At 51.4% G+C, this 22,357-nt stretch overlaps 1 protein-coding gene across 7 annotated transcripts in view; it reads left to right on the forward strand.

The window, feature by feature from the left end:
* Positions 1–17,908, forward strand: part of Trio (trio Rho guanine nucleotide exchange factor) — a 308,383-nt gene extending 290,475 nt beyond the window's left edge. For 3 of the 7 annotated variants that reach the window (XM_063257980.1, XM_063257981.1, XM_063257982.1), the window contains 10 exons: positions 1,172–1,977; positions 5,872–6,119; positions 7,327–7,465; positions 8,021–8,048; positions 8,236–8,398; positions 8,596–8,717; positions 11,269–11,401; positions 12,492–12,692; positions 15,076–15,214; positions 15,656–17,908. In XM_063257980.1, the coding sequence (XP_063114050.1) occupies positions 1,172–1,977; positions 5,872–6,119; positions 7,327–7,465; positions 8,021–8,048; positions 8,236–8,398; positions 8,596–8,717; positions 11,269–11,401; positions 12,492–12,692; positions 15,076–15,214; positions 15,656–16,204 (2,528 nt within the window). In that variant the 3' untranslated portion in view covers positions 16,205–17,908. Of the gene's footprint in view, positions 1–1,171; positions 1,978–2,496; positions 2,980–5,871; positions 6,120–7,326; positions 7,466–8,020; positions 8,049–8,235; positions 8,399–8,595; positions 8,718–11,268; positions 11,402–12,491; positions 12,693–15,075; positions 15,215–15,655 lie in introns of those variants that run through there. The other 4 variants (XM_005002308.4, XR_010050401.1, XM_063257983.1 and 1 more) reach the window with 4 other exon arrangements.
* The last annotated feature ends 4,449 nt before the right edge of the window (positions 17,909–22,357 follow it).

Genomic DNA, 22,357 nt, shown 5'->3' on the forward strand with positions numbered 1-22,357 from the left:
AATCTCTAAATTGTTATCTTTGCGTGTAAAATGGAATAATCTGCCCCAAATTGCAAACATGTTTAGGCTGTGATGTTAACGTTTACTGACACCCACACAGTACTCTGGAGGGAAACAGGAACTCTAGGTGTGTTGATCATCTTTTCATTGCTGGGACAAAATACCTGATAGCTCAGAGTTTCAGAAGTTTTAATCTGCAGTCAGTTAGCTCAAAGGCAGAAATTACCTGGCAGAGGAAAGATGCTGAATTCTGGCAGCTAGGAAGCAGCCAGGAGGCGAGCACCGGAGAGAGGGGAAGGGAGGCACCCCAGGGCCGGCTTCAGCTTCGGCTTCCTCCAGCCAGGCCTATCCTGAACAGGGGTGCAACCAGGGCCTCATGGGTGGGTTAATCTGCTGCTCATCCACTCCCCGGCCCTGAGTCCCACCTCTGGGCACGTGCGCTCCTGGAGGCAGCTCTAGCCCACAGCTGCGCATTGGCCTGTGCCTCCTCTCTGCTCCCTTCTGTGGGAGTTCACAGCCTGCAGGGCATCCCCGGAGGAGTCGCTGTAGCTGGTGGTTGTATCCTAGAGGTCTGCACACCTGAAAATGTGTGTATGTTGCTGGGAGTCCTGTTTGTCAATTCCTCCGTTTTTATCCAGATGACTGTGGTAAAATCCTAGAAGTCAAGAGGGAGGACAGCTGCCTGACCCACAGGGAGGTTAGAGCCCTCTGCCTGTCCTTGCCTCCATGGCTGCTTCTGTGTGGTAGATGGCTGCAGGTCACACTGTCCTCAGCCATTTCTGGGCCCGGCTGCTGCTGATTTAAAGGAGACCTTCACGGGTCTTGCTTGGTGTCCCCCTCCCCAGGGTCGCTGCGGGCCGCCTGTTACAGAGGCTGCTTGCCTGCTGTGGGGAGTCTCACCATTCTCAGCCCCCTGGCTCTGCCTTCTCCTGCGCCCTGTGAGCACACCACAGTCATCTGAGCTCTTGAGGAAACAGGCAGGAAGTGCAGAAGGCATTTTCTCTGCCCTTCCCACCACTGGTGCCAACAGCGTGGGCACCTGTAGGTCCTGCTGACAGCAGGTTGCCAGCGCCTCCTTCTGATTACATGACGCCCCTTTCTCCTTTGCCCTGTGGTTTGCTTTTCCTTGGTGCCCTGACTGAGTCTCCCACTGTGTCTTGCTTGGTTACAGCCTTGACATCACCCATCGAGTACCAGAGGAACCACAGCGGGGGCGGCGGCAGTGGCAGCGGGGCCAGCGGCAGCGGGGGCGGGGGCAGCGGCGGCGGCGGGGCCTCCAGTGGTGGTGGCGGCAGCCACGGAAGTGGCCCTAGCAGCTGTAGCAGTGTCCCCAGCTCGAGCAGGAGCAGGCCCTCCCGGATTCCACAGCCTGTCAGACACCACCCCCCCATGCTGGTCTCCTCTGCAGCCTCCAGCCAGGCAGAGGCAGACAAGATGTCAGGTATGTCCGCTCCCAGCCCCTCACTGCCTCCCCGCAGCAGCAGCCTGGTCCCCGAGGCTGGCCCTGGCCAGCCCAGCAAGCTCCCCCCGAGCGGAGACTCCGAAGGCCCTGAGCGGGAAGCAGAGCCCATCCCCAAGATGAAGGTGATGGAGAGCCCCAGGAAGGCCACCGGCAATGCTTCTGGTGCGAGCCAAGAAGGAACCGCCAAGGACGCCCGGGGGAGCCTGGGCCCGCTGACCCTAGGCAAGCCCAGGCCCGGGGCCGTCTCGCCTCTGAACTCTCCTCTCTCTGCCGCGTTCCCTTCTTTCGGCAAGGAGCCCTTTCCCCCCAGCAGCCCCCTACAAAAGGGGGGCTCCTTCTGGAGCTCCATCCCCAGCTCCCCCGCCAGCCGGCCCGGCTCCTTCACCTTCCCGGGGGACAGTGACTCCCTCCAGCGGCAGACACACCGCCATGCAGCCCCCAGCAAGGACACGGACCGCATGAGCACCTGCTCCTCGGCCAGCGAGCAGTCCGTGCAGTCCACCCAGAGCAATGGGGTAAGAGCGCCGGGGAGCCTGCGCCCGCCCGCCCCACCGCCTCTGTCCCGCCAGCTCTTCTAAACCTCCTGTGTCGCCACGGTTCTCCTGCGTACTAACTCCAGCTCCGCAGCACTGCCCAGTGGCACTCGCCTCAGTACCCAGGCGCTGCATGACAGACTGGCTGTGGCCTCTGTGCCTGCCGAGCGATCCAGTACCGCAGCACCCCTAACCCTCCGAGGACTGCGGACCGCGCCTGCTCTCGTCTCTACTAACTCGCTCCTCTCCTCGCTTTGTTCGTCTTCTTAACAAGAGCAGCAGATCATTAACCTCCTCAGTGCAGCGCCTGAGACTTCTCGGTTTTCCAGCCTGCAGAGTGTCTCGGACTTGGTTCTCAGCCCTTGCCTTCCTCACTGTTTTTTTCCTTTTGGTTTGGAGTGGTCTTTTTCCTGCTGTCTACCTCCTGTTTAAATCGAAACCTTACACTTTAAGCTTTTTGCTCATTGCTTGGTTTTGCTCTTTTATGCCTTATTTTTGCAGCATTTTTGATTCATCTGATGAACAAAAAATTCCTCAAGAAAACTTCCAACAGCAACTCCAAACAAACTAAGCTGGCCAAAAGGGGGGGAAGGAATCTCCCCGGTGGGAATATTTCTGCTGCACCCCAAGTTTCGCTCTGGAGAAAAGATGCTCGCGCTCCTGCTCCTGGCCACAGGCATAGGGCCTCAGGCCACAGCGGGTAGCACTCATGGTATCTGTCCGGCAGGGGGCACAGTGCCCTGTGGTGGGCGGGGCATTCCAGCTCACTGCTGTCACTTACCTTTGTTCTCAAGCAGAAAGGTGACTGTGCTGGGTCCCCACCCCCACCCCATTCTGTGGCTTTCTCACTGTCCTCCAACTGTGTCCTCCATGGCAGATGGCCTGGCCCGTAACACTTTCCTGAAGGCATGCGTGAGTGAAAAGAACTGTTCTAATGAGTGTTCGATCACTTTATAAATTTTTAAATACATTTCCCTGAAAGGGTCTGTGTCTCTGTGTGTGTATATATAAACAAGTCTGCCTCCTGCATGTCTCTTTCTTCTGCACTTCTGTTAATCTCTTTGTTCGGGTCAGCTTGGTCTGAGCCTTTCCTCCTTCGCTACATAATTCTGTTCACTATACTTGATTGAGGAAGAAATTAAGTGGGTCTCAATGGGTTTATTTACACCAAGTGTTACTCTCAAAAGTAGGGGCAGATGTCCTCAGTAGTGGATGTCCGTCTCTTCACTATGGGTGCTGTGCAGAGCAAGGGAGAGTGCTTCCTATTAGACTGGAAGCACTAGGTGGGCAGCACACGTCCAAAGGCAGCTCTAGTAGCTAGGACAACCTGCCAGCCCCTGTTGTCTGCCCAGGGAACAGGCATGACCCAACAGCCCTGGCTGTTACAAGGTCAGCCTGCGTGACCTGAACCCTTACCCAAGAAGCATAGGAAGAGAAAGTCTCCCAAGTCTTGGACGCTTCTGCGTGGCCACAGAGTGCCACCGCCCTGCTCCCCAGCATTGGCCTATGCTGAGGCCCGGCTGCAGGCATGGCCTGTGTGGTGCAGTGGCCTTCGGCTAGGAGAGATGCCTTTGATTTCTTGCATGGTAGGTAACCTGGAAAAGGAGACTGCCCATGTTTTAGAGGAAACCTAATGCCTTCCAGAATGGCCTGAGGCCTGGGAAGACAGCCGGAGGCCCAAAGGGAGGATCTGAAAGCATCCTCGGGTCCAGTAACTGGATTAAAACCAGCCTTTTTTTGGCTTCCACCCATCAGAGCTGTCAGCCCTGGCAGAGCAGCAGTAGCAGCAGAGGCCCCTTTTCCTTTTCCTTTTCCACTGCTCTCGAGCCATCTCAGGCAGCTGCTGGGCACAGGCAGGTGGCTGTGCCTAACCCCCAGCTCAACACTCCTTCCCTGCTTCAGATTCTGGTGAGAACAGGGTGGAGTGAGCCCAGAACAACCCCGCCATGCCTGTATTGTCCCGCGCTGCCACTCTGGTCTGGCTTCTCTCCTACCTGTCCCTCCGGCCAGGTGGCCCTCACAGACCCACTCACTCCCCAGCCTGAGTCGCCAATGCCATGTCCACTGGCAAGGCGCTTGTGAGTACTGAGGGGGGCATATTTGAAATGCCCTATGCACAGCCTACCACGTAGGGAGATTTTGTTCAGAAAATACTAATAGCTGAGGTTATTGGGACAAAATATTCAAACTATGAGATGTAGCCTGTTACACTACCCAAAGCAGCTATACCACAAAAAAATTTTTTTGACATTATTTTATAGCACCTGTAACTCCATAATATCAAAACTGTTAGGTATTGCCATAGAAATAAAATGTTGAAGTACATGCTTACAGTGTAGAGACCAGAGTGGTAGAGACCAGAGCCTGACATGAGTGGCACCTCTTGAGCTAAAGCAGAGGGCACCCACAGGAAGAGGGCCAGGAGCTGGCTGCTGCCTGGTGGCACACAGCACTGCCAGGTCCCGATTTAAAACGTGTCGGCTGCAAGTAGGTGGCTGCTCTGGTCCCTGTGACACAGGGCTGGCTCACTGACCTTGCCAGGCTGGTGTCCTAGAGGGCCTCTGGCTCCTCCCCCAGGCAGGCTCACTAGACCACAGCTGATCAGGTGGGATGCAGAGTTGTCCCCTGCTAGGCATCCCAGAGCCAGCAGGGGCAGCTGAACACCCCATAGCACCACGGGAGCTTTTGAGAACAAGCTCACAGGAAAAGGGGTTCTGGATGCCATTTCCCACATCCTAACTGGACGCAGAGAGTGGCCCAAGAGGTAGCTTAGGAACTGGCAGTGGTCTCAGCTATCTCCTCCTCCCCTAGAACAGTAGGTCATTTGTGAGATAAGAGCCTAGGACAGATAGCTGCCATTTGGTTCTGCTCAGCAGCAGCTCAGTTGGTTTGTGGGTCTGGGTAGGTGGCACCGAGATGTCAGCTTTGCTGACTTCGTAGTCTTGCCTTTGAGTCACCTAACCATCCCTGAGAGCGCACTAGGTGTCGGTCATTGTGGCCAGAGAGATTGGCACCACTGGGGCCGCAGCACAAACAAGGGTAGTGTTCCCACGTGAGTCTCTCCCCAAAAGGCTAGTAGCACTGGTGGCACTGTGGTACCATGCCTGTGTTCCCAAGGTACCCTAGGACTCAGCCAGGGTACTGCCTGCCGAGGGACATGGGAAGGAGACACATGCAACTGTAAAAGCAGAAGATGGACTTTTCAGATATTCCACCTTTTTTCTTAAGTGAAAACGGTAGACATTGGCTAGCCAGCAGCCTGTAATTCTGGATACTGATCCTGATGAACATTTGTCAGAAGAGATGGGGGCATCTCCGTTGTCCAGTCTATCAGTGAGCTGGAGTACTGCTGTCCAGCTTTTAAACTTAATGCTTCATGATGCTGTGACTGTTTAGGACAGGGGCGACCCTACTGTGCCATGAGCCCAAGGACTCTGCTACTCAGGAGAGCATAGGAAAACCAGGCTGCAGTAATTAACACCAAACGTCCAGAGAGGCAGCCCTGTCCTGGTGTTTCTTCTTTTTTCTTTAGCTTGTTTTAATTGCTGTCTGGAGAAATCCTGATTTTCAGGTGTTGAAAACATTGCACTAAGCTAGTGAGAAGAGTGAAGTGAAAGTTAGGCGTGCCTGTAATCCCTGCACTCTGGAAGGCTGAGGCAGGAGGAGCAAGAATTGAGCCCAGCCTGAGTAACTTAGCCACTTACTGAGACCCTGTCTCAAAACTTAAAAGGGGCTGGGGATTTGTGAACGTAAGCAAGTTCCAAACCTCTTCCTGTTGGTGGAGTGCGCCTGCTGTGGGTCCCGGGTCCTGGCGCGCATTGTCAGATCTCATTTCAGTTCCCGCCTGCCTTTCTTTTTCCGTCTGCCCCTCTACAGAGTGAAAGTAGCAGCAGTAGCAACATCTCCACCATGTTGGTGACACACGATTACACGGCAGTGAAGGAGGATGAGATAAACGTTTATCAAGGAGAGGTCGTTCAAATTCTGGCCAGCAACCAGCAGAACATGTTTCTGGTGTTCCGAGCCGCCACTGACCAGTGTCCCGCAGCCGAGGGCTGGATTCCAGGCTTCGTCCTGGGCCATACCAGTGCAGTCCTCATGGAGAACCCCGACGGGACTCTCAAGTGAGTGCTGGTGGGGATGCCACCCGTGGGATGGCTGGAACCAGGGAGCGGTGCACGTGGGAGGCTGGGCCAGAGTCCCACCTGAGCCAGCTGCTTGCTGAGCAAGCCGTGAGCCCCCCAGGGAAGGCAGGGCACCCTCCCACCCTCCGGCTCACTGCAGCAGGTTCTTTCATTAACATGCCCTTAGAAACACCCAACTTTTTCTGATCACGGGGCACCACATGGGGCCCCTGGTGGGGAGAGAGGAGCTTCTGAGGATCCCAGCTGGTGATGGAGGGTGTGCCAGGGACATTGGGTTGGTGCTCACCAGCCTGCAGGGAAGCGTGCTCAGCTGCCAGCCTGAGGGTTCTAGGTGAGCCACCTACACAGGCGGCTCCCTTCTGCCCGGGAGGGCAGGGTGCCCTAAAGTTTCTGCAGAACCGGCAACCCATGGGCCTTCCATGCTGCACTGAACAGCATCTCAGGAAAACTGGACTGGTGCTGCTTCTGCAGTTTCCCTTCCCTCCGTCTTGCAGAAGTGCTGTCTGTGCTGGAGGTCAAGCCAGATGGTTTCCAGGACTAGGGTATCACTGCACTTGGTGACTTGAGCGTCTTCTCGAGAAGACCAGACACAAGGCTCTGTCACACTGTTCTTCCCACGTGGCCACACCCACGCCCAGGGTCAGCCAGTGTCCCTCCTTCCTTGGGAGCCCCTTGCCCATTTCTTCCTGATAGCAGAGCACTCATTGTGCTGTACCATTCAAGAATCCGCTCTGCAGGTGTTTAGAATCCTAAAATGAAAAAGGATGAAAAAGGAATCTGAGATGAAAAAGTCCCAGCTAGTACTTGGTTTCCTCAGAATACGTCCTGGAGCCCTTCAGCAGGATTCTTGAGAGAACTGGGCCAGCAGCCCACCCAGTTAGAATGGGTGCCTCAGCCGGAAGCACGCAAACTGCTGGGCCAGGTGCCAGGGCACAGCGAGGCCCAGTCAGCTGACACCTAGCATTAGCTGCTCTGTCCCGTCCACGCTTGCATCGCCAGAGCAGGGCTTAGGAGGGCTTCGGTTTCCTCTCCCGCCCTGCGTGCTCTGGGAAAGGGGAGGTCGCTGCACAGTGGAGGGGAGGTCGCTGCACAGTGCCCAAGGGTTTTGGGTCACTCCATCCCTTGTGCGTTGAGCACCTGACAGACGTGGGACAGGGTAAACTCACAGCTGTTCTTTTCCTCCCAGGAAGTCAACGTCTTGGCACACAGCACTCCGCTTAAGGAAAAAATCTGAGAAAAAAGATAAAGACGGCAAAAGGGAAGGCAAGTTAGAGAATGGTTATCGGAAATCTCGGGAAGGACTCAGCAACAAGGTATCTGTGAAGGTGAGCAGGAGGCGCCCGGGCCCTGTCACCGGGGCCGAGCGGGTGCGGACCTCACGGGAACAGCCTCCCCATCCACCTGGGGCCCCTGCGAGAAGCATCGGGAGCTCCTCAGCAGGCCTACAGAGAGCATGCTGACGGGCCAGGGGCACAGAGGAGGTTTTCAGGGACTAGCGGGCATGGAGAGGCTGTGTCTCGAGCTTCCTTGTCCCCTTAGGTGGGAGGGGAAGTGACTAGGTGCAGGCGCAGCTGCGATGGCTCTCACCGCTTCCCCGGGAGCCCCAGCGGCTTTACAGTGCTGTCTGTCAGGCTGCCTGAGACCTGTGGGAGTTTTGCCTGGCAGAAAGGAAAATGCGTCCTCAAAGGGACTTCGGGCACCCTGGTCGGGAGCCTGGCCCCGCACTGGAAGGAAGGTGGTGTGCTCTGATGAGCCCTGGAGGGCCAAGCTGGATTTCTTCTCAGCCTGCAACTAGAACTGTAGCCCTGGAATCAAAGAGGAAACCTCCTCAGAAATCGCTCGTGCTTTTGGTTAATGCCTGTTTCCCTTCTCCATTTCAGCTTCTCAACCCCAACTACATTTATGACGGTGAGTTCCGCCACGCCTCCTCCAGCTTCGGGGCCACAGGTCTCCAGGTGTTCAGAGCTCCCAGGGAGCCCCAGGAGTGGGTTTCCTTGGTGCTCTGCACTCAGGCAGCGGCTCACTTGCTGGTCAGTTAGGGAAGCCTGGAGTGTGGGAGCAGAGGCAGCCGGCTGACGGGGCTCCTTCCTTACAGTTCCCCCAGAGTTCGTCATCCCGCTGAGTGAGGTCACGTGTGAGACAGGGGAGACCGTTGTTCTTAGATGTCGTGTCTGTGGCCGGCCCAAGGCCTCGATCACCTGGAAGGGCCCTGAACACAACACCTTGAACAATGACGGCCACTACAGCATCTCCTACAGGTGAGGGGCGTCCCTGGCTGAGAGCGATTCTCGGTTCCCATCAGCACCTGGACAGTCCCAGTGCGCATTTCATAGCTGGCTGTGAGATGCCAGCCACTTCAGACTCGTCACCAGCGCTGAGCACCTGCCTGCCTGTAGCCTGAAGGTGCCCAGAGTATTCAGCCTCAGTGACACCCACGTTCTCCTGTGTGTGGCAGTGACTTGGGGGAGGCCACTCTGAAGATCATCGGCGTGACCACAGAAGACGACGGCATCTACACGTGCATCGCTGTGAATGACATGGGGTCAGCGTCCTCGGCTGCCAGCCTGAGGGTTCTAGGTGAGCCACCTGCGCGGGCGTCTCCTTTCTGCCCAGAGCCCAGGAAGGCGATGTGCCCTAAAGTTTCTGCAGAACGGGGGCTGGAGATTTAGCTCAGCGGCATAAGCACCTGCCCTCCAGGCAGTCGTGAGTTCAATCCCTGGTACCAATAAAAAGGAAAAAGACAAAAAAAAAAAAAAAAACTTTCTGCAGAACTGGAAGCCCGTGGGCCTCCCACAGGAGAGGTACACATCAGGATGTCACAGGGCACTCTCCTGCCAGCTCTGCAAAGGAGCACAGGGCCCTGAGGACTCCCAATCCTGGGAGGAGGGTGACAGTAGCCACCGTACATGGTGCCACCATGCTCCATCCTCCAAGTGCATTCTTCCACCAGGCTTCCCCCTGGGGGTGGAGCTGGTATAAGGAAGGCACGGGAAGGAAAGGCGTGTCCACCAACCCCTCCGGTCCAAGTTGGCTAACTCAACTTGGGGCTGCCTGGGCATTAACAGGACACCCGCCAGGGCTTCCCCCAAGGCCCTCCCCACTCCACTGTTAATGAGCAAGGTGGAAGCTGGTATAGGCCCTCTTTGAACTTCTTGGAGTTTCTTGGGCAGATTCCAGAAGGCAGCAGGTGTCACCTGGCTTCTGATCACCCTGTTTGGAAGCTGCAAAACAGCAGCAGGACATCGTTCCACTGCCCCATGTGTGAGAAGCTCAAACAGCAACAAATAAAAAGCCCCACTCTAAGATGACAGAAAGCTGGGCACACGGCTGTAACCCTAGCACTTGGGAGGCTGAGGCAGGAGGATCCCTGTGAGTTTGAGGCCAGCCTGAACTACAAAGTGATACCCTGTCCCAAAAACACAAAGATGAAATAAGCTCTAGAGTAGTGTGTGTGAAAGACCAGTGAGCAGGTGTTGTTTAGAACTGTATCCCATGTACCCCAACCCATGTAGTCAGAGAAAGGGTCAGGCTCTGGTTTTGGGTCACCATGGGAAGGAACAGAGTCTTGAATTTAAGAATAAGGTATTGCTGACTCTCTAAATTTTAAAAGTTCTCCTAGGAGTTACATAGTTGGTTATTTTTTAGTAAGTCACTCCTGAAGAGGAGAGATTTGACTCCAAGACGTCACACCATGGAGATGTGAGTGGGAACATAATGGGGTGTGTGAGCAGTTCTGTCACAAAACCCATCTGTGGCCCCTTGAGGTCTTCAGGAGAATGTCACATGGCCCATTCCACCGGGCTGTCCTGTCTCAGTTGTCCTCTGTGAGGAGTCGTGTCATTTGCAGGCAGGGGTCTCTGGGACGTTGGTTTCCAGTGGTGGCTTAGGTCCTGTTTGCAGAGTGCCCTTCGAGTGTCTAAGGAGGTCAGAAGTCCCTCTGGCCCTCGCTGCCACCCAAGCCCCAGTCATTTCTCAGCTGAGCACAGTGACACCAGCTCAGGACAGGAGTGGCCCACGCACCTCCGCACTTTAAGCACACCTGCAGGCCAGAATGCCAGGCTTAGGGTGATGACGGTGGGCGGGGCCCACCGGGTGGCACTGTGAGCCCACGGGGACTGGGCCGCAGTCACTGGAGAGCTCCTCCTCAGGTTGATCAAGAGTTAATGTTTATGTCTGTGGACTTCTCTGTATGTAACACCTAAGAGGAAATGTTTATTTAACAAAACAAGGCTAGAGGAGAAAAAAATGTTACCTTCACATAGGTAAAAATTTGGCATTCCTTTTTGAGATATGGTAGATTTTCCAAAATTGCCTAAGTGCAGTAGCTAACTGTTTTCCTAAGCGAGCCGTTCGGTGGTGCTGCTCCCGTGAGAGAAGGCAGGCCAGAGAACGGCAGCCTGTGGGGCCTGGAGTGGCCCGGCCAGAAGTCCTTGCAGGGAGCAGCCTGGCGCGCTGGGAGACCAGGCTAGGAAGGGAAGAGCTGGTGCCATGCGTGCAGCAAGGGGGCTGGAGGAGTCCGGTGGAGAGAGGCGACCTTGCTAGCAGAGGTGGGGTCTGGGGGCGCTGAGACTCCTGGGAGCCCCTGTGGACAGAAGCCATGCTTCTGGGGCTGTTGGTGGCTTAGTGACCATTCTTGGGGAAGAGGATTGCAAGAACGCCTCCTTTTCCTCTGGATATTGTGCCACATGCTCATGACTGACAGGTGCTATTTGGTTGGCACTCCGCAGGAAAATCTGACCTGCACTCACAGCCTGTTTGATTTATGGACCTATAAAATCTTTAAGCGGTAAATAAAGATACTGCACTGGGTTCCCTTGCCTGTGACAGAGGCGTCCTTTTGAGGCCACCGAGCCTGGTGAGCAGGAAGGGCCATCCCGCAGCGTGTCCTCCAGCGACCCATTGAGACCTCAGAGCAGTTTCACATTTTCTATCAAGGTGGTTTTTAAAAATAGAAGTAGGACTGACTTTACTAACCTTTAGTTTAATCCAGGATATCCAAAGCATTTCTTTCAATGTGAGACAGTGACTCAGCCTGGTTCTGTAAGTGGTTTATGAGCCACTTCACCTCCTGTCGCGTGTGTGCGTCACTAAACACCTCCTTGCCCTGCCGGGCGCCTCTCACTCCTAGGGGCCTCTGGCAGCTGCTGGGGGCCGCTCAGGGGAATTGCTGCCCTCTTGGCAGGTCCAGGGAGTGACGGGATCGTGGTGGCCTGGAAGGACAACTTTGACGCCTTCTACAGCGAAGTGGCTGAGCTGGGCAGGTAGGAGGCAAACCCTGGAGCCCCACCTAAGCACACCTCACTGTCACAGGGCTCCTCGAGACAACGGGAGCACCTGGCTTGGGTGGGAAGGGCATTCTGCTCTGGAGTAGCTGTGTGAAAGCTAGCACTGGACAATAAAACAGCTGTGTCCAGCTTGGGTTCCGGAGAGAACAAGACCCTGCCGCCACAGGCACAGGAAGCCCTTTATGAAATGAACTGGCTTCCTGCCCACCTGCACGTTGGAACAGCGCTGCTGGGCACCACCCCAGAGGCTTCAGAAGAGCCACTGACCGCTTTGTTCTCTTGTGGGAGAGGGAAAGGCTGACTGTGCCCTGGAGGTTTCAGTTGTCCGTGGAGACTTAAAGGAATTATACCATCATTACTGTTGGCATTTTCCTGACCAAACTAAGAGGTCTCAACATAGAGGAGCAAGGGTGTCCAGGGCCCAGCAGCTCACTGGTGCCAGACCTCAGGAGCCCAAGCCCTGCTCACCTGTCCCTCTGGAAGAGCTTCCTGGGAAGCTGCACCAGCAACACATGCCCATGTTGCAGTCGCCGTACCTGGGCCACGTGCTCCAGTTGGGTCTGGCAGTTCTGTGTGGCCACGTAATAAAGTGTCCCCTGCTTGCTTCTCACCAGAAGCAATGTGCTCCCACTCAGTGCTGTGGGTTGGCTGGGCAGACACTGTCATTCTCCCAGTGCCTCCCTCAAATACCTGGGCCTGTGAGGCCGCCTGCACAGACACTCACAGGGCTTCTGCAGTGGTGGAGAAGCTGCTCCGGAAGGGCAGGCGCGGGAGCTTCAGGACCATAGCCGCACCTCCTACCACCCTGGCCAGGGCTGCGGGAGGAGAGGGAGTGGGAGGGAGGAGTGTCGCGGCAGCCCTTCCACTCCCTCATCCTACGCTGCCCTGCCCTGTGACGGCAGGCTCCACCCGAGGTCCCACATCATCTAACCCAGACAGAGTTCGGGCACAGCGGTGCAGGCAAGGGCACAGACAGCGCTCTGGCTCCTAACCAGCCTCCAGGGAACAGCCTCTTTGCTCTTGTCACATCTGTGAGTCCTCTGACAGTGATCTCAACATCCTACAGGGGGAGATTTGCTGTTGTTAAGAAATGTGATCAGAAAGGAACCAAGCGAGCAGTGGCCACCAAGTTTGTGAACAAGAAACTGATGAAGCGTGACCAGGTCACCCATGAGCTCGGCATCCTGCAGAACCTCCAGCACCCACTCCTTGTTGGCCTCCTTGACACCTTCGAGACCCCCACCAGCTACGTCCTCGTTTTGGAAATGTGCGTCCTCACCTGGCTTCTTTCCATGCTGTCCTTGTCTTTTCTTTTTGTTCTCTAAGAAGGCTAGAAACTGGGTTTTTAGAATTCACAAAATATCTAAACATTAAGTTGACTCCAAGACCAGGTTTTAGCACCTCTGGTCATGGGAGATGTCTTCACGCTGTGCTATCCCGGGCCCCACAGCTCCACTGCCAGCCTGACAGCCAGCCTGGACCCCAGGCTTGGAAAAGCTGACACCCGGCACCCACTGAGGGCCGTGTGTGCTCAGAGCTTGAAGGGCACCTGCTGTGACCTGTGACGGACCATGCTGGTGTCAGCTCAATCCAGGACTCGTCCTGCCTCTCAGGGCTGCCTCCCGGGAAGCTGACTATGTGGGGAGGGCCAGCACACCTGCCTCGAGAGAGCAGCCTCTGTGAGACCTCAGAAAACAAGGCAGCTGGGTGGAAAAAGCGTGTGTGAAGCTGTGACCCTGGAGAAATGCTTTTCTGCAGGCGTTTCCTCCCAGAGGTGACGAGGTGTCTGGAGATCTGGCTGTCACAGGTTCTGGGGCCATCTGGTGGGCAGAGTCCCAGGGGCGGCTTCCCTCCTTAAGGCACAGGATAGTCACCCAGCCAGGGTGCAGTCACCTGCCCAGATGGAGCAGGCAGACTGAGAAACCCTGCCCCTCAGCTTTCTAGTCTCTGCAAAGCATCTTTTTAAGTCCCTACTCCCCTTTTTGGAGGAAATCATTTCACTCATTGTCTTGGGTAGGAGAATAGGATGGGCAGGACATAATGTCATACAGGAGTAGACACGCCGAGGTGGCAAGACTCATGACAAGACACCCTGTGGGACGCCTTGACCGCCCTGCTTCTGGGCGGGTTCTTTTGTTGTTTTTTTCCACAAAGTTGAAAATGCGCCCTCCCTTCACAGGGCGAGGCTGCAAAGGGCCCAGGCAGCCCCAGGTCCAGACTTGCACCCTCTGCGGGTAGCGCTGGTCCCTGGATCACAGTAGGGACCTCCGGAGGACCCTCCCACCACGGTGCTGCAGCTGAAACTTTGTTGCACCCAGGGGCCAGCTTTCCAGCCCTCTGCCAAATGGCGTGTCACACAGCAGAGGGGAGCAGCCGCCCCAGGGGCAGCAGTGGCCCCCATTCACCTCTCACCAGCTCATTTCTCAACTTTGGTGCCTCCAAAATCCAACTTCTGCATGGGGATGTGGGGCTCAGACACAGTGACGTGAAAGAGCTGGCAACCAAGGCTGGTGACTCGGCCTTTAAGCTCCAGACCTGGGGCTCCTTTTTGGAGGGAGCTCACACAGTGAACAAGAACTGTCATTTGAGCCTTTGGCAGAAATCTCCCGGGCCTTAGTTCTGGTCTGAAGGTTCAGTGCTGACAACTGTCAGACCTTTTTGCTGAACAATTGCAGTCTGGCCTCACCATACAGAGTTTTTATTTTCATCACAAATAACTAATGCACTGATTACTCCTGCTTACTAGACAGACAGGTGGCCAGTCTTCCTGTAAATTTGTTTTGCCAACGAAGAGGGCAGCCTAGGCCAGTGTTCCGAGGGGGTCCATCTAGCACCAGCACCTCTGCTTAGCAGCCTGGCCCCGGGAGGTGTGCACCTTCTCTGCCGGGCTTTCTCCTCCTCTGTAAGGGGAAGTGCACTGCTCAGACAGCAGTGAGGGTTAAGTGAATTCTCAGCTTTTAGATCTAGTACACAACAGGCACTGTGTGGCTTTTTCATAGTAGAAGTGAGTTGAAGCCAGGTGTAGTGGATCATGCCTGTAATGCAGCTACTCAGAAGACTGAGGCAAAGGATCAGAGTTTGAGACCAGTCTGAGCTTGTGTCAAAAGGAAGAGGGACAGCACTCTTGCTTAGTGGTGGAGAGCTCCCCTGCTGGGCTGGGGCCCTGGGCTCATCCCAGGACTGGGAAAGAGAAAGGGGTGGGGGAGTTAGTCCCAATAGGCAAATTTTAAACACTGCGTTGCTCTATTGTCTGGCTCTTAACTATATGATCTCATGCAGTCTTCACATGGCCAGTTTACAGACGAGGAAACCAAGGCTCAGAGTGAAGTGGGATAATCTCCTTCCTCCCTGCACCAGGTGGCTCCAGAATGCCAGCTGGGTGCCAGGCACTGCCACGTACTCGCCAGCCATTCCTCCCAGGACAGGGTCGGGGAATCCCTGTGAGTGTCTCCACCATCTGGTTCCCTCAGATGGGCACCTTGTTTGCCACTTTCATCTTCACAGTGAAGCTCTAAAGAACGGCCCTTGTTGTCTGGTCCAGAAATACCAGTGAAATCTTCGCGGTGGTCCAGCGTGTTCCTTTCTTGTAGCCTGAAGGAGTCAGTAAGGGGAAGCATGCCGTAACGATGCCCTCATTCCTGCCTCTGTAGGGCTGACCAGGGTCGCCTCCTGGACTGCGTGGTACGATGGGGAAGCCTCACCGAAGGGAAGATCAGAGCGCACCTGGGGGAGGTTCTGGAAGCCGTCCGATACCTTCACAACTGCAGGATAGCACACCTGGACCTAAAGGTGGGCAGACCCAGGGCTGGACCGGGCAGGATTCACCATGCCTGGCTCCCACACATGCTGCGGGGCCTGGGGGAAAGGAGGGAGGACAGAGAGGAATTGAACACGAATTCCTGACTGTGTCCAAGGGTTGTGTTCAGTGATGTACACAGTCTGTAGAATGCTAGGTAAACCTCAATCTTCCAATATTTCACGAGGGTTTTGGAAAGTTTCTGTGGGTTTTGCTGGCGTGGTACAGGACTGAGGTCAGTGGAAGCGTAGAAGGGGAAGAGAGTGGTACTCATAGTGCTGGGAGAACTGAGCACCCCACTTCCTGCTCAACCCTGAGAGTTGTGGACAGAGCTGCACAGATGCCTTCCCCCTCGGCAAAGTTTCTGACAGCCATCGGGGTTGGCTTCAGACCAGGGGTGTTGGAAATGACAGCTGTCTTGTCCTGTGTTCCAGCCTGAGAATATACTGGTGGATCAGAGTTCGGCCAAGCCAACGATCAAGCTGACTGACTTTGGAGATGCTGTCCAACTCAACACGACCTACTACATCCACCAGCTGCTGGGGAACCCTGAGTTTGCAGCCCCCGAAATCATCCTCGGGAACCCTGTCTCCCTGACCTCGGACACGTGGAGTGTTGGAGTGCTCACGTATGTGCTTCTCAGCGGCGTGTCCCCCTTCCTGGACGACAGCGTGGAAGAGACCTGCCTGAACATTTGCCGACTAGACTTTAGCTTCCCAGAGGACTACTTTAAAGGAGTGAGCCAGAAGGCCAAGGAGTTTGTGTGCTTCCTTCTGCAGGAGGACCCCGCCAAGCGTCCCTCGGCTGCGCTGGCCCTCCAGGAGCAGTGGCTGCAGGCGGGCAACAGCAACAGCAAGGGCTCGGGCGTCCTCGACACATCCAGACTGACCTCCTTCATTGAGCGGCGCAAACACCAGAATGATGTTCGACCTATTCGGAGCATTAAAAACTTCTTACAGAGCAGGCTTCTGCCTAGAGTTTGACCTGTCTTGAAGTTCTCTCTCATTCTCTTTCACCTGCCAATCAGCTGTTAAACTGAATTTTGAAGAGGAAAAGAAAGCAAACCTAACTGACCCGCTGCCAATCCGTTCATCGTGTGAAGTTGCGTTCCAAGCGAGCTGTGCTTCGCAACGCTTGGGCTCGGAGCTGCGAGCTGCGCTGGGGTGGAGGACCTTCGTTACGCTCTGCCGAGGCAGAGATTGCGTTGCTGTATCACAGTATTTTATTCAGGTTTCTGCAAAAAAAAAAAAAAACATAAAAAGATACTTTTTTAAATGAACATGAATAGAATTTTGCAAATTTAACATTTTCAAGATTTATTCAAGGAAACAAAATGCCTATGTTCAACCACTGGTGTTAATGAACAAAACAAAGATACTGTGCATCTCTGGGGAAGACTCACCCAGGGGACGTCCACTCCCGCAGCCTCGGCGAGCACCCCAGGTCCACCTGGCACTGAGCTTTTCCAGCCGCCATGTCTGCGCACGTCTCCCAGGGCAGCAGACTTGGCTTCTGTAACGCGTGTTCAACCTCAAACCTTTGCCTAAAACAGGATGAACCATTTTGCTCTGATGAAATGTAGGCCTTACTTGTATATAAGACTGTTCCTGCCTTCGGTCTGTCACCCCTGCCTACCCTCCCCTCCCACCTGCTGCCCCAGCCCTGCCCCACGCTGTCACTCAGATTGTTGAGCAGAATACAGTCAGATGAAAATACTGTAAATGCACTCATTGGGGTTTTTTTGGTTTTATTTCATATCATGTGCAATGTTGTGGCTTTAACATTTTATGCAACTATTTATGAAGACCTCTGTTGTACCTGTAATAAATATATAGAAAAAGCACATACTTCGTACAGTGAGCTTTATGGTTTTGTGTGTGTGTGTGTGTCGGGGGGAGGTTGTTGTAGCCCTTTGCCGTCCGTGCAAGGAGTCTTAACTCTTCGTGAAATGTGTCAGTTTTGAGGACTGTAAAAAGTGATTTCATACTCTGAATATAAAACTGGATAATAGGGTAATGTTTTAAAATTATTATGCTATTATTCAGAATGCCAAAGTATTATTTTTTCTCCCAAAATCAGTCCGGACATTTACTACTTTTTAAACTTTTTGACATTCAACTTTCTGTATAAAAATTGGCTGGATTTTGAGCTTTTGGTAAGAAATTAAGGCCAATTAAGCACTGGCCACCCCAAGGCTGGTACCCAGTGCCCAGGTCACTGTGGCAGAGTTGGCACTGGTGTGGGGCGGTCTTTCAACAAAAGAGGCTGGGCTTTGGGCTCGCTTGAATTTTTCTGGATGTCTTTTTATCTTTATTGTGTGTAATACACTAAAAAAGAGACCAGCCTGCTTCCCAAGCCAGCCCGCATCTGGGTCTTGAGCCATAAACTGGCATAGTTAAGCTTTGCAGCTTCCAGTGTATTTTATTTATTTTTTTGTTGGGATTTTGTTTCTTGTAAAATTGTACAGAAACTTTTTAAAAGAAATTGGATTCAGAACTGGATGTGTATCCGTAACCTCATGACTTTTATTTGTGTATTATTTCTTTTATTATTTCAGTTAAAATTTTTACATGATTTTGCATGTATATTTCTTTGTACAGAAACCTTACATGTTTACACAGTATGATGTGATGTAAATATTTTATTTTGCCATCAGTTATTTTAAACAATTAAACATATTTGCCTGATTTTTGTGTTAGGTCTTTTATTTAAATTGACCACTGTTGAATGAGAGATTGCTGAGGGGAGGCTGAAGCAGAGCCTCCTGCTGTGGGCGGGGGGTCCCCGGTAATGCTGGTGTTGGCAGCCGGGCTGCAGGGCTTCCTGCTTTAGGGAGAATCGGAGCAAAGCAAAGAGCTCTTCACTCTGGCCTCAGAAAAGTGGTCCGCATCGTCATAGGGTCCAGAAGATGAAGTACCAAGTTCAAGCACCACATAAGAAATTAAAACCCAGCACCTGGGGAGAAGACCTTGGGGTGCCTTGGTCCCTGGGCGTCTGCAGCCTCTGCCCCCTGAATACAACGCCATGGGGTAGAGGCCAGGTATGACTTCGCCACCCTGCTGGTCGCTAGCTGCTGACCATAGATTGTTTTTCCTGATAACCAATTTCATCCCTTGTTTCAATTCTTTCCTCTTGGAATAGTGACTCACTCAGCACTTTGGGAAGAACAGGTATACATCTGCCAAACTCTTGGAGAGATGACCGCTCAGGACATGGGAATCTGGTGAATGTGTGTCCCTGAGTCCCAAGGGAACCCTGCAGGCTGGTGGATTCGGGATGGAAAAGAATTCAAGGTCAGTTCCAGTCTGCCCACCCTGCCACAGAGCATCAGGCCCGCCAGGCTGTGTGTTCCTTTTAACTGCACACTTGCATTCTTTTTTTTTTTTTTTTTAATTTTATTTAAGGAGAAAAAGAAAAAAACAGAAAAAGGGTCCCAGTTATACAGAATTTAAAAAAAAAAGTAGGAAATCACTAGATTACATATTGTCATCTTAGAAATAGTTGTTCAAATTACAAAATTAAGCATATAAAGTGGACATTCAAACAGTGAGACTGCAAACAATTCTATTCAATGATCCAACAAAAAGTCAATAATATGGTTATCTATCTTACACGCTTAAATGTACATGCAGTTATATTCTTTAGAGCACTTTCTTTTCCTCTCTTTTTTACAATGACAATTATACATTTTGGGTTTTATTACTCCTACAGTTCTTATTACTTTTTTTTTGAAGGAAATAAAACCAAATGTGACATAACAAAACAGAGTCAGTCAAATCAAAAGGATGGACATAGTACATAATGTAAAAACAGAATACAAGGTGATCGACAGTGGTTACCATAATGCCTCTTGCTAGCTTAAAAAGAATTGCCTGTATCATCAGTTATAACAAAATTGAACAAACACAAAACCAATAAAACCAAAACATTGGAGACATTACAGGACTTCAAAAGAAGATAATAGTCAAACCAGAATAGGCATCATAGTAAATCTTATTGTCTTCACAGTTGTTGCCTATACTCTCGAACTTGGTACTATCAAGCAAAACAGAATAGAGTAAAACCAGTCAAAACAAGATGGTGAGAGCAATACAGGCTTTCAAATCAAGTTAGTAGGAAATCAAAGTGGGTTACTATAATATATCCTGCTTTTTTTAATTTATTTTTTCCTTTAAAAAGATAAAAAAGGAGATTGAGATAAAAGAGGAAATAACAAAACAGCACAGGTCAGAGCATAACCATTTAAGCAAAAGTGTTTCACCACAAGATAATCCCGACATAAAAGTAGTTACTATAGTGTCTCTTTCCTTGAAATCTTTGAGTATAACTTTGTATACTGTAGCATCAAACATATCAAGACAATGTAAAACCATTCAAGAGAATGACAGTATCACAGGGTATTTAGAACCAACTAACAGAAAATGAACAATGGTTTCTATATCATCTCCTTGTCTATAAAAGTTTTTGTTATTAAATCAGCACTAGCTATTATGATGTCTTGTTTTCTCCAAAATAGCTGTTCATCCAACCTTCTCTGCCTCATTTCTGTTGAGCTCTTCTTCTGTCATTAGTTGTCAGTTTGTCTTTTTCATTTCGCTTTCTGCTCCATTCATTGTGGCCTCTCTGCCACTGTTTCTGGAATCTTGGTATTTTTCTCTTTTAGAACGTCCTGCAGTACTCTCTGTAGAGTTGAATTGGTGGTTGCACATTCCCCTAATTCCTCTTTATCCTGGAAGCATCCATTGTTTCCTCCATTAATTTCTAGGGACAGTTGTGCAGGATATACCAATCTTGGCTGGAGGTTATTGTCTTTCAAAGTTTGAATTATTTCCCCCCACGCTCTTCGTGATTTGATGGTTTGTGCCAAGAAGTCTGCTGTAATTCTGATGGGTGTTCCCTTGTAAGTGATCTGTTTCTTGTCTCTGACGGCTTTTAATATTCTGTTCTTATACTGGATTTCTGGAATTTTGATTATTATATGCCTGGGTGTAGTTCTGTTTGGGTTGTAGGTGGCTGGGGTCCTGTATGCCTCATACATCTGAGTATCTTTACCTTTTCCTATATTAGAGTTCTCCTTGATTATTTCTATGAATAGCCTTTGCAGTTCATTTGTTTGTATCCCTGCTTCTTCCTTTACATTCTTAAGTTATAGATCCTCTTATAGATCCTCTTATCATCTTCTAGCCTTTGTATTGTTACTGCTTGTTTCCTTGTTATTTTTAAGAAGTTTTTCCTTGCATGCTCCCACATTACAAATCTGTCCTCCAGTTCAGATAATCTATCCTTAGTTTCTTTCAAGCTGTTATACCAGCTTTCAATAGAGTATTTAGTTTCCTGGTAATCTCTTTGAACCTGCTTCATGTATTCTATGTTTTCTCTATTTTCTCCATCAAACAATTCTCCCCTTTTTTTTCTGTTCTTCCATTCCATCATCTGTTTTTTCTTGGGAGGTGCTTAACATTTCTTTAACTGTTCTACTTATATCTTGCTTTACTTGGTTAAATACTTCACTTTTGAATTCGCCTATGAGGTTCCAGAGATACCGCTTTATGTCTATTGATGCCATGCCTGATATTGCATGTTTTCTGTCCTCATTCTCCTTTGCATTTACCTTTCCTGGATCAGTGTTGTCAGGATCGGGGACTGAGGGCCCTTTCTTGTTGCTCCCTCTTCCCATGCTTTTTGTTCCTTCCATACAAGTATATATAGGAGGCCCAGTTTCTTTCTTTGTCGGTTACAGTTTGTTTGAATCACACCGGCTAGGTGTTCCCACCCATTGCAGTGTACTAGGGAGACACACACCTGGGCAGCCTATGCTGGGCCCGCCCCTCCAGGTTAGTCAACCTGCTGAAGGCTTCACTGCATTAGGGTACATTGCCAGGCACAGGGACCTGGTTTGGACTAGCCTACTGGGTCTTAGTCCACAGCGTCACCCAGGTCAAGCGCTCCCCACCAATCCCACTTGAGAGGGGAATATGTGACGAAGTCACTGCAGCATCCTGTTCTGGTTAGTCTGCCCAGTTCCAGAATGTCCTCTGTTGGAGCCTCCTAGTCTATGGAAAGGTCCCCATTCCTCTCACTCACTGCAGGTCGTTGTAGGGCTCTCCACCAGCTCTGCTCTCAATTTGGTTCCCCGATTCCCACTCTCAGAGCTTTCGCATCTCTATCCCTGCTGTGCCGATTCAGATGGCAGCAGCTGCAGCAGGAAATTCAAGCTGCGGTTTCCAGAGGTGCAGGTTCCAGCTTCAGCACTGAGACTTTAGCTGTTCTAGTCGTAGTGCCGGGATTGCATTTCCAGTTGGTTTCTCTCAGCTTAGCTCGTTCCGGGTCGGCAGGGTATATCTCCCCCTGTTTAGGACTCCCCACTCTACACCATTCCTGGAATCTAGGCTGGCTATCTCAGAGAGCCTCTGTAGCTGCTGTTACCTATCTGCCACGTTCTCCCAAAAGTCTTCCCACACTTGCATTCTTGTAAGTTTAGCCAAGCACATGCAAGTGACAGGTGTGCTCAGATGTGTGGTTTTGTTTTCACTGAAATACCAAGATGATTTACATTCTGCATGTTACTGTTTACAAATCTTTTAACTCCATGGATGCTCCTTATCCAGAGGAGAGGGGAGGGAAGTAAGGATCACCAAGACTTAGCAGAATTATAAATACCATGAGAAGTATCATTAGCAGGAAAGATGATACACTGGTGTGCATTTCTGAGACCTAACAGTGGAGACAAAAACAACTGAGGAATAGGTAAAATAATTCTCAGATTTACTACAGGAGATTTAACTTACAGAAACAGGGTATACTAGTCTTTTTTTTAAGAGATTAAGACAGGACAGAACAATGTAAGCAACACAGCACTTCCAACAAGACAACCGGATGTTAACAGTAACTACCATAATGTCTCTTTCTTTGAAATAGTTGCGCATTCCTTCCCATACAACAGTATCAAACATAACAAAATAGTATAAAACCATTCAAAAGAATGACAGTATTATAGGGAATTCAGAACCAAATAACAGAAAATGAACAATGGCTATTATATTATCTCATTTTCCATAGAAAATTTGTTTATACTGTCACACATTAAAATCCAATAAGATACAACATGATAGAACCAATGGAAACAAGAACAAAAG

The sequence above is a fragment of the Cavia porcellus genome, unplaced genomic scaffold (genome assembly GCF_034190915.1).
Source record: "Cavia porcellus strain 051 isolate PalLab524CR breed Dunkin Hartley unplaced genomic scaffold, mCavPor4.1 scaffold_11, whole genome shotgun sequence".
Lineage (NCBI taxonomy): Eukaryota > Metazoa > Chordata > Mammalia > Rodentia > Caviidae > Cavia > Cavia porcellus.